The sequence below is a fragment of the Ammodytes marinus genome (assembly GCF_949987685.1).
Source record: "Ammodytes marinus genome assembly, chromosome: 3".
NCBI lineage: Eukaryota > Metazoa > Chordata > Actinopteri > Uranoscopiformes > Ammodytidae > Ammodytes > Ammodytes marinus.
This window is the reverse complement of record NC_137232.1, coordinates 21,092,209-21,104,910: the sequence shown is the minus strand read 5'-3', so window position 1 is coordinate 21,104,910 and position 12,702 is coordinate 21,092,209. Positions and strand designations below refer to the sequence as shown.

General features: G+C 41.5%; 1 protein-coding gene across 1 annotated transcript in view; it reads right to left on the bottom strand.

Moving 5' to 3' along the window:
- schip1 (schwannomin interacting protein 1) overlaps positions 1-12,702 on the bottom strand; it is a gene marked incomplete at its 5' end in the record, with an annotated part of 226,041 nt that overhangs the window by 140,433 nt on the left and 72,906 nt on the right. Inside the window, 3 exons of the mRNA XM_080053917.1 lie at positions 11,512-11,647; positions 12,150-12,221; positions 12,637-12,701. Coding sequence (XP_079910043.1) covers positions 11,512-11,647; positions 12,150-12,221; positions 12,637-12,701 — 273 coding nt within the window. The remainder of the gene's footprint in view (positions 1-11,511; positions 11,648-12,149; positions 12,222-12,636; position 12,702) is intronic.

The window sequence follows — 12,702 nt, the reverse complement described above, 5'->3', positions numbered from 1 at the left end:
CATGAACACAGCTTGAATACTTTATAAACCTTTACACAACACAAAAAGATTGAGGCGATGGTTTATCACAAAAACCTAGCCAAAACTAATGAAGTTTAATACATCAAGAAATCCTACATGGAACTGTGTTGATCCAACTTCATGGCGATGCAGTTTGTGGTACTGCTAAATTGTTTCGCACAATAGTAACAACTCATACCATTTATATGAATGTGGGTAAAGCAAATATGTACGGGCATCCTTTGCCCCAATGGGATGGGGAATCTGAGGGAGTTCCTGAGGGGAGAGGGTTAGGGTTAGAGAACCGAAACACAGGAGGAGGGGTCTCCTAGCTAGGACAGAAGCACAATGGTTTTCCCCAGAAGCAGCTGGTGGAAAGGAGGAGTCATTTAGTCTATTTAAACTCTCACTGCGACCCCAAATATTGTAAGTGGGGACAAAATGAATCAATGAACCTTACCATTATCTTTATACTTTTGAATGTTTCTATTCCTTCGTTATCCTGCTTGCATTTTTTCCAAGAGTCTCTCCTTTCCCTCACCCTTGTGTGACCTTCTGCCATTGCCTCATCCCTGCTCGGCACTTCCTTCCACCTTTAAAACTCCACGACACTATATGCATAACATCGGGGGCCTTGTTTTGACAACATCCTGCTTTTCAAGAGACATGCCCTGTTCCTAATTACCTATCTTTTCCCTTTACGCCTCAGTTTTCCTGTCCCCTCTCTTCTGACACTCTAATAACAGTTTGCACTCCCCGAGTAATGTTCTGTGAATGAGGTTTGTAACACGCTTTCTGTGAAGACTCCCCCGGTGGCAGGCAGGTGGGGCACTGCACTGAGGGCTTCTGATCTTCCAGGTCGCTCCCATGATGGTACTTTTGCTCACCCCGCCGTTCCATCTGTGAAAGTCTTACCATTCTACCACTTTATATATCCCTTGTTTTCAGCTTTTCTTTTCACATCATTCTGAGATTGTACAGTTTAAAGACAAACTTCATTCTCCGTCGTCAACAATCCCTTGTTTCCCTTGTGTTGTCCTTTTTTGGTTTTCCTTTACAGTGATAGGGACGTCTTCGCTGAAATCAGTTTACTGGGTTAATGAGGCATGAAGGAGTTCCACACCACCCGGGATCTACCTCAATTCCTCCATCTGTATGTCTCCTTAAAGGTGCAGTGGGAATCAGTGTTTTTTAATAAGAACATACTTGGTAATAATGTAATATAAGTATGTTCAAACTAGTGTATAATTGGCTGAAAAAGTTTTTGTTTATGGTATAATCTTAGAATGAGTGTTTCATAACTGCATATAGGAGCTGGGCGTGCCTCACTGTTGCACCATCTTTTTTCTACTGAAACACAGAACAGACAAACTTAACGGCCTTACGAGTTTCTTTTCCTCGAAGGCCACCATAGCTTCTGTTGAATCTCTGAAAAGGAGGGGTATACAGGGAGCATTGCAATCTAGATTCTTCACCACTAGATGATGCCAGAATACACCTTAACTTCACACTGCACCTTTAAAAAATTTGTTGTTTAATGTATTTATTTTTCAAATCAAACCTTACTCTCTATAATCAATTACTATGCACAGCGCATGCAGAGCTTGTCCCCCACATTAAAGCGTACTCATTCATTACCGCTTTGGTGACATATGCAAACTGGTTGTGAAAGTGGAGAGCTTGTTCGGCAGGAGAAGGTTGTGACTTTGTGTTTTGCAAGAGGTCTGATGTTTACTTCATGATAACACGTTATCTCCATTCACCCGCAGAGTGCATTGAGAGATGATAATACAGTAGAATGTTTTTGTGTTCCTTTTATTGGCTGATTTTCTCTTTATCTGCTCCATAATCATTCCCTACACACAGAAATCATTACCAAGATGGATTTTCAGCGTGAGAGTTAGGTTAGAGACTAGAGAGAGAAGGAAAATGGGGATGGGTAAGGGGGGAGAAGGAGGAAGCCTTTTCTTCATCTCCATTCTGTTCAATACATTTCCTTCCCTTCTTCTTCGCTGGGGTTTCTCCAGTCTGTAAATGCCAAACCAATAAACCGAAAGAAACTAAATTCCCCCTACGACTTCTCAAACAGACTGCATGTTCAGTATTTTAATAAAAATCACAGCTTAGATGGTCACATCTGAGAGAGCAGACACAAACACACAAACACACACACACACGAACATGCACGCACGCAAGCATGCACACAGACACACACACACAGACACACACATACACACACACACACACACGCACTTGTGCACACTTTCTCATATATTTCCAGAGGCGGCTTGGTGTAACCTACTGTTCCATGCCTCAGCAGCCACTGTGACTATTAGTGTGATCTCAAAGGGCTGGATAAGCAGTGGGATTGTTCAAGTTGAATAACAACAAAGCCAACTTCTCAGAAATACGAGTTTGGACGAGGCAGCGAAAATCCTAGAAAAGGAGTGAGGACGGAAGGATGACAGTTTGACAAAAAAACATAAAAAAAGGCAGCGGTACAATAAACAATCGAAAAAAAAAGAATAAAAGAAAAACTTCAAGGGCACAGAATATGGTTAATGCGCCATTTCCGGATATCCCCACCTGTGTAGACAAATATGGCCTTTCATGTTTATGTGACCTTGATGTGCAACATAAAAATCACTCTATTATGCTCAACAGTGCGATATACATCAGTGCATGAAAACAGACAATGACTGAGTGTTACTCCACTGCCAGCAGAGTTGAAAGAGTAACCTCATTCTAGCTGTCTATCTCCATGCCCTTCTATTCTGATGCACATGGATCTTGGTCTTTTCCTTTACTGTGAAAAACCAAACTATTTTCACATACAATCCCTGCAGGTGACTATTTTCGGCTGGCATGTAAAATGAGTGCAGAATAACAAGCATTCTGGCTGAGTGTGATGTGTGTGTTGATATTTTGGTGTGCCACCTTGAGTCCCACTAAAAGTGAGGCAGCGAGTCGAGGGCAGAGAGGAGAGAGGATAATGATCCCGCTGATAATGGAGGAGTGGAATCTGGTAAATGAGGCTGGATATGCACAGTGCTGCGGGCTGTTTCTTTGCACCCATTTTCACACACACACACACACACACACACACACACACACACACACACACACACACACACACACACACACACACACACACACACGGGCACACACACAAGCCTGCACCTCTCACAGCTCTTGCAAAACTTACAAATGAATGGCAATACACCTTCCCTTACCTATTCATTTCCTGTCTGCTTGTGTGTGTCTGAATACTTTAGTGTGTGTGAATACCTGATTTCCTAGGGCGAGGCTGAGAGCATGACCACTGATGATTCCCCTGCGCCACAAAAAGCTGAGAATAAGAATGCCATGCTTCTTTTGCAGCATCAAAACAGTTTTTTAATCTCATCTCCTCTCTGGTGAGATTTAAAAATAATACTATAATTGTGCACAAAGATTAGTTTAAATCAAAACTTTTATTCCCTAATCTGATTCAGACATGTTATCTTAAACCTGCCAAACACTACACATCCAAATGTTTTGTTTTATCAATTCAATTATTCTGATATGGTTGTAGGGAGTTTATGTGATCTAAATGTTATTTAACGGAATTCTCATTTTGATAAATGATTCAAGGTTTTTATGGTTTAGGGTCTTTTTTGATCAGCATGTTGTGGGACCTACTGTTCATACGTCTCTTTGCTGTTATTTTTACTTGCATTGTTTTGTTGGACTCAATTATCTCTTGATAATTATATTGTAAAAAAAAATAGATACCTACCAAGTTTTTTTTTTTACATTTGGCAATTAAGCCAGTTTCAAATGAGGGTTTTACCTAAAAATAATGTTTTGTATAATGCATTATAACCACCGTCTCTACATACAGTTATTCAAATCTCTTTATAACATATGGCAGAACACGTCTTTGGCAACTAAGGAGTTTCCATATAGAAAAATTTGATATCCACAACAATTGGTATCATTTTTCAAAACAACTGACTAAACCAATGAAAAGCGTAATAAAAATAAAGAATGAATACATACTTTAATGGGACTGATACGATTTCACCTCTGGGTTTGATGTCCCCTCTCTTCACTACTCATACAGAAAGGAAACATTATATGATACTCTATTCCTCACATTAATGAAGTCCTACTTTACTATCTCAGTGTGGAGAAACCTGAAGTGTAGCTCAGACGCTTTCATCAGTGAATCGTGTCCTATATCCATCAACTGAATGAGCCACTTATGGTTCTTATAGAAATTTTGTATCATGGATTCACACTTTGCAGCATGTGGCTAATGTGGCCTTGATTACCCATTCAAAGCCCCAATCGATAGATTCCAGAGCTGAGTCGACTCGTAATTGTATCAATCTGCTGCTCCGAATATCGCCGCTGTCCCCCAATCAGGCATTAATGATCAATTATGGTTGTGTCGAGGTGGTTGAGATCAATGAGATAATGTGGTGGTTATTGTGGAATCGGGGGAAGAGAGAAAGGCACTCTTGGTATGAGGATAAGAACAGAAAGCAAAAAACAACAACAGATATTTAGGAAAAGCATAGAAACTTCCTGAATTGTAATACCTTAAAGGCCTACTTCACCGGTTTGAATATGAAGGTGTATTGAATTCTGAGATCCTATGTAGTATAATGTCTTTTACTGTGACATCACAGTAATATTTACAAAGTAAGTTTTTTTTTAACCCTATATTTCTCTTTCTGTGATGTCACGAGAAAGAGAAATATAGGGTTAAAAAAAACACTCTTTCTGCCTTTTCTCAGGCTAGGATGAACCGATTTCAATTTTTTTCGCACATTTATACTACATAGGATCTCAGAATTCAATACACCTTCATATTCAAACCGGTGAAGTAGGATTTTAATAATGTATTCAATACACTACTTTCGTTTTTCAAATTAAAGTATTTTTATAATGACGTTTTTTTTTATAGATAATAGGGTGATGCTTCATTAGACTTTTAATTTTTTTTTTTACGAATGGAACGTTTCTCAATCTGCATGTAAGCAGACATACTAAGCTAGGTTCAGAAGCATTCTTATCCTACATTTTGCTGATAGTAACACATCCAGTTCAGTTCTATGTTCTGTGTCAAAACAGGGCCTCACAGTGCATTGTTATTGGGTGTGTGTATCGGCTCCTCAAGAAGTCTGACTAGCACTTATGTGTATCTCTCTGTAGAAGAAATATAATCATACATATGGTATAACATCAGATATTGCTTGAGTTTTGAGCGCATTGCAAAACATGGACCTTGAGCTATAACAAGAAAAATATATTTACATAAACCAACCATGCAAAACTATAACATACCATTTCCCCATTCCACGTAAAGTAGGTTGCTATGTATAATGTATAATTTATTATGTCATACACATTGTATGTTTAAGCATCGGTACATTCATTGGAAAGCAATGCCTTGAATCGAATCCTTCTTATGTGCCCTAAATGGTTTGGTCCAGCATTGTTTATCATTGGCAGATTAAATTATTGTCATTGTCCCCGTTTAGGTCTTCATTCCTGCATATTCTGGCAACATTAATGCCAGTTAAAGCAAGTTGAAACTGAAAGGAATTTATATATGGAAGGCAAGCTGGAAAAACCCAGCAGCTTGTTCACAAGTCTGACGTAATCCAGAAACACTTTAATATTTAATTGAAGTGTTGTGAAATTAAAAGGCTTAAGGAGAGGAGGAGAGAAGAAGAGGACGGGGATAGAGCTAGTCTGGCTTCTACATAAACCACTGAAATACAAAAAACAGCAGCTCACCTCTCTTTTTAATTAAAGATACTGTATGTCAATATTGGGTTGTTATCTTTAAAAGAAGAGGCCCTTGCCTACTGTCATCAGAGGGAAAGAGAAGGGGCTGTTTGTGTCCTTCGTCAAGTGGTTCCAGAAGGATACTGTATTGATATCCAATATAGAAGGACAAGAACACCCTTCAGAGTGGAGCTTGAATCCATTTTGAAACAAGCCCACTATTTTGATGGACCTGGACTGTACTTCCAGCTCTCTGGCTATATACGCTGTCCCAACAAAGCAGAACAGTGACCCCCTGTGGATCCTACTAGATAATACAAAAGGCAACATGACGTCAGTGTCAAGCAAGAGCCGCTATCATTTTGTCAACAACTGTCCCACAAACATAGAGTTACTCTATGTGTAGTGAGGATTCCAGTACAGAAACTAACTGACACATTTCATTTCTAGCTTTTTTTCTAGGCACTTTGCATATGAAAAAAGGAACATGCTCCGGGGGTTTAGCTAATTAAGAGTGTGCATTTAGTTCCACTCATCACGTCTACCATGTCCAGCATGTCAGATGGACGTAATGTGTATTATAAACCTTCAGAGAGTGAATGACACAACATGTCCAAGGTGAGAAAGGGCCCGTGTTCCACTTGACACGCCGCTGGCAGGTGATTAGCAGAGAAGTCAGACCTCGCTGCCCTCCATCAAGACATTTGTACACAGAAGGCTTCCATCTCCCTCATACATAATTATATGAGTCATATGAATGCCCTTCACATGGCCGAAGGGGGATTTAAAACATTAGGAAAGAAACATAGAGTTGGGATGCTCACAGAGAAAGAGGCTAAAATAGTTTGGAGTTCATTCGGTTGGTTGCGGTTACAAGAGGATGTATAATTCTGTTGTCCCTAGATCTAGAGCCACATAAGGTGGTGATGGAGTGGTGAGAGGTCACTAATGATTCTGTCAATCATGGCCTCGGGCTTCTTCTAACATCATGCCAGGGCTGTCACTCTGTCCTACTTCCAAACCTCAGACACAGTGAAGACCTCAGCACACGCCCACACCTGCACCGCTACCATACAGTACATTTCATCTAGGTGAAAGATTATGACAACAGGGATCGTGTCAATTATATCTGCAGCTAACAGACCCAGACGCGCTACCAAGGAATGCTCAAATCCCATGTGCAGGCTGCCTCTTCAATCAATTTGAACCTCATGAATGGAAAAAATGCTTTAACATGTGAATTGCTATGTGAGGCGCTAATACACTTAAATAATTCAAGGGAATCCTTAATCGTCTGACCTAGGATTTTTTTTGTTGCATTGTCCCTGGTATTACAGTAACAGGATTGTAGAAGCAGTGCCTGCAGTTACACCCATTCTCCAGTGATGAACAGACTGGTTGGGGTTAGCATTCATTTCCACAGCCTTATTGAGCATCGGCATAATTACCATAAATCATCATATTGATGCCTGTGTCCAGAAGAGCTGCAGAAAAGGCTATATTTGGTAATGATGCCATTGGTTGAAAGTGTGCAGTAGACCACTGAGCTGTCCCATCCATAGTCATGAAAGGTTGGTTTACACTGACGAGAAATAAGACTGAGGATTAAAAAATATGCAAGCTCAGTGACAGGGCAACAATTTGTAGCTCGCTTTGGATTAGATGGTTGGAAATGAATAAGGAGGTTAAATGCTTTGACACAAGGTACAGTCTTTGTCGGGCTGCGGGCTCAGTGATCCGCTTAAGTTCTAATGCTTTGTGTAATGATGAATTTGAATCAGCCAGAGAAAAGTCAATGGGCTGTGTCAGGACAACTCAACTTAAAGGTGCTCTGAGGAACTTTAATTTCTTTTTAAATTCTTGCACCCCTTTTTGACAAAAGCGGTAGTGTTTTTACTACGCCAGCTGTAGTTATTGGTTGTATGTACCCATGACAAAGGCATTAAGAAAAAACTAAATAAAAATGGTATTCTTTGCACTGATGCTCTCGTTTGCTATTACATGTCATTTATGATCATCAGAGGAAAAATGAGACCGAAATATATTCTGAAATATTAAAAAAGTTCCTCGTAGCACCTTTAACCTGGAGACCCAGATAGTTACTGCAACACTGCTGAATGTCTCTTATCTCTGTGGAGTCAACTACTGCTTAATGTAAAAAGTAGAAACACAGTAACTCTACAAGGAATCCTAGAACTTTGCCAAATACTATTTTATCTTTCCTGCCAGGCTTCCATAGCTGTTGATGCAGCAGCTGTATGACCCGATAAAGCCAAGAGAATAGTAGGGCAAATGGGTGAATGATATAGGGACAGACAATGTAACAGCGATGGAGCGCCTGAAAGAGCGAGAGAGAGAGGCAGCTGCGGAAAAGAGAGAAAGACATTAAATATGAAAAGCAGAGGCAAAAATAAACATGACAGAAAAGGGGAGGAGGAGGGGGTGAACGTTAAAGGGGGGATGGATGGAGAAGCCTGACAGCTGGCAGACGGGGAAGGTGGCGCTGCTCTGCTCTCAGCCCAGTCTCACTGCACCTTAGCAGGCCAGATGGACTAACCTGCCACTGTTTGCCCTTCACCAGCTAGCATACAGACACAAAGACACTCACGCACGCACGCACGCACGCACGCACGCACGCACACACACACACACACACACACACACACACACACACACACACACACACACACACACACACACAAACACGCACACACACTATTGGTGAACTAACTTGGCAATAATACACAATACATACTGTAAGTACTTGCCCAGTTTTATTCACTTGGTTGGATAGTACGAGGACCATCTATACTGTGTTTGAAGGGAAGTAAATGCCAACTGGAAACATAAACAAGGAAAATAATACTTTAATAAGTAAAACAAGCAAGAATAACAGTTTTTGGGTCCTTTATCCTTTTCCAGATATTCAAATAGTGGAACGGTTATATTGCTTTTGCGATCTCATGGTTGTTGCTTTCCAAAAAAAAGAAAAAGTGTATTTGCTGCTCAATAATATTTAAATAAAACATAAGAATATGAATATTAAAAACACCCCACTGTGATACAGGATCTCCCTCTAGTGTCAAAACTGGGCTACTACATCATGGATCAGAGTTCAGCACCAATGCAATGGAAAGCTCCCATGCCCAACACACCAGGCCAGCAATAAGCTAAGAGGGGAGACAAGAAATTGGAATGTATTTAGAAATGCAAGATTGAAACACCTAAAAGTTTGAACTAGAAATAAAGAACCCAAACACCTTGTGTGGGTTTAGATCTCCTAAAGAACCCAAACACCTTGTGTGGGTTTAGATCTCCTCCGGATCTTTATTACTGTCCTCGTTTCTCCAGTAATTTAGTGGCAATCCCGCAAGAAAAACATGCGGCCGGTCCCCAAACAGTATTGATTGATGTCTGGTTATAAAAAGACATCTATCATCTGGACAGTCTGAAATTAAAGCTGTAGTGGTCTGTGTGTCCATGAGTCTGAGTGTTTGTGTGTGTTCACTCTCCCTCGAGTGTGTGCATGCCTGTGTGTACTGTATAGATGGCTGGGGCGGTTAGGGGGGGAAGTGTAGGGGGGGGGGGAGTGTGTGTGTGTGTGTGTGTGTGTGTGTGTGTGTGTGTGTGTGTGTGTGTGGGGGGGGGGGGAGGGGGGTTGTTGATGCGGTACAGTAATATGAAACAATAAAATGTAGACAGCTGATTCATATCTGGGCATAAAAGCCAGAGTTTTGTTAGGTTCCTTTTTAATGAAACCTATAATTTCTGCCTCCCTCTGTGTTGTTGCTATGGAGCAGAGGGATCGATCATGGAGAGAGACATCCAGAGCTGCTATATTTCGCGGTATTGCTATGGCAATGAGTGAGCTAAGTGACAGCGTGAACGATCGTTGACACAGTAAAGAGTCAAATGTCAACTATATCTCAGTCATACAGTGCTGAGGAGGGGGAAAAAACTGCTTTCTTATAGGGACACACACAGGCCGAAGTGAAAGGAGACCACACACACACACACACACACACACACAAACACAAATACACGCACGCACACACGCAAACTACATAAGCAAGGTTTCGTCAAAGACTGATGTTATAGGCGCAAAGGTTACAAATTCAATCACTGTAGAGATGGCTGCCACATCACTGTGTCTTCTTCCGTGTGTGTGTGTGTGTGTGTGTGTGCAAGCGTGCGGGCAACTATGACTGTATAGACTCCGTTGTGTCTTGAGAATGTATCGCTGGGTTGACAGAAGAGAACATTGCTTAAAATTCAAACAGAGGGGAGCTCACCAAATGTATACATTTCAGAGAAAGGAGACGTTAGAAACATAGACTGAAAGGGACAAAAAGAGATTGTATAAAGTAAGACATAGTTCTTCTGATAATATAAAGCAGATATCTGGAGGACTGTTGCGATCAATCAGGTAAAGAATAAAAACTAAAAGAAGAAAGGACTCGTATGGGTGGAGAAGCTGAGCCTCTGTTCTGTTTCACACAGGGGAGAGGGGATCTACACCATCAGCACATTCAACCGGTGAACCAACATCGCTTTTTCATCTTCCTTTACTCTCTACGCCTCTCCTCTATCTCCTTTGACCTTAGGAAGCTAGTACACACACACACACACACACACACACACACACACACACACACACACACACACACACTGAGCTAAGCATTTCCTAGCAGTACCAAAGGATATCAAACACAACCAATATTTACTATGTGTGAGAATGACCATATAGAATGCCTGCTGGTCTTATCCACAAGCTCACGTAAAACCTGTACGACTCCCGAAGAGAGCAAGTTGCTGAATTTTATTAACAGAAAAAAAGCCAAAGTCAAATCAAATATAAACCCATCTGATCCCCTTTTATCCACAAGAATCCAAATCAAACAGTCTTTCTTCTCTGTAGCGATGGAGTGGACGGATAGGGTACCACCTGAGTGCACTCACATACTCAAAACTCTCCCAGCCATCTCTGAAGATTTAACCTGCCTGTCGACTCCAGGCCCAGAGATTAGTTGAGAAGTGTACACACACACACACACACACACACACACACACGCACACACACACACACACACACACACACACACACACACACTTGCTATTCATCCAGAGGGGCTACGGAAGACGACAGTATAGAATTATAATGACCAGAACAGACACAGCAGAGAAAATCCTGGGGATTTATTGCGGTATGGTTAAATGACACGAAGAAGCACAAGAGGCTCTTCAACTGATTCACTGATTCTGAGTGTGTGTGTGTGTGTGTGTGTGTGTGTGTGTGTGTGTGTGTGTGTGTGTGTGTCACAAGATCATTGTATATTTAGTCCATGTGCTCCAAGAGAAGAGGCTGGTTGTGTGTGGTTTTGAGTGTGCATACTGAAGAAATGAGCTGAGAGACATTGCCCCCTTCTGGACAGGGAAGGGACAACACACACTGTCCCATATTCTCCACCTTTAAGGCAACACGAAACTCTACCCACGCCATCTCGAACATACATCACATACTAACAGCATACAGTAAGTCTGTGCATGCAAAGCTTCTGGGAGACAGTTCAAACACATTTATAAACCACTGCAACAGCCAACATGTCCATTTGGATTCCTTTTCCCCCTAAAGACACACACATCCTCCTGACACACTGCTGTCACTCACAGTGTTGTGTGAATGCCTTGACTTTGTAACAGAGAATATGTTTGAGTGAAGTCATGACTTACAGGGGTGCTGCCATCGGACAGAGTGGTCATGCTGATGGACATGCTCATCTTGTCAGAGGAGGAGAGGGAGGGAGGAGAGGGGCTCCTCTTCTCTGCTTCCTGTCTCTGGACCAAGTCCCGCCAGGCTCGCTGGATACTACAATTAGCCAAAGAAATATAGATAACACATAAACACATGCACCCGATGGTCATTCAAGCCTTAACACTAGAGATGCACCGATCCACTACTTTTCAATCCGATCCGGTTCTGATATCTGGGGGTTTGATACTGTCCGATATCATAATTATTATACATTTCTTTGTTGGTGGTGATGTTATGTATTAGGGTCTAAAATAGCTATGGTCTTCTTAACATTTGGATCTGATACTCAACACATAATGCATTTCGGAGTTTGCTGAGATCTTAACATTAAAGTAGGTCGGTCCACCTTACAATCAGTCAATTTAGGAAATTCAAATGTCTTTAATGTCTTAAAGTGCATGGATCAGACTCCTCAGCTGTATTTCCACCTGTACCAGCAGTGACACCCTTAAAAAGAAGTAAAGTCTAGTTGAGACTTTACTTCTTTGTGACAAATCGCATAAAAATATGAACAAATTTCAACTTTCATTTGAATTAATTTCAGGAAGATACTCACATCAACACCTTGGTCTCAATGGACGGCATGTTGATATTGATGATGTTGTCGAGGTCCGTAGTCCGATGATTACTGAGCCAGGAGAGAAGGGGGAAGGGGTGTAGGGGACATTCAGAGGACAGACACACACACACACACACACACACACACACACACACACACACACACACACACACACACACACACACACACACACACACACACACACACACACACACACACACACACACACACACACACACACACACACACACACACACACACACACACACACACACAATCTCAGTCTGGGTTATCAGTAATTAAACAGTGATGGCTCGGACACATCTGCAGGGAAATTGGCTTTTACAGCAGCACAAGAGCAGGTTTGTTGTGTTTATGGTGTGTGTGTGTGTGTGTGTGTGTGTGTGTGTGTGTGTGTGTGTGTGTGTGTGTGTGTGTGTGTGTGTGTGTGTGTGTGTGTGTGTGTGTTTGTGTGTAAACTCACCTCTGCAGCTGGAAACCTTCATCATTAACATGCTTGAAGTCAGTCTGGAGGTTTTTCAGCTGCTCC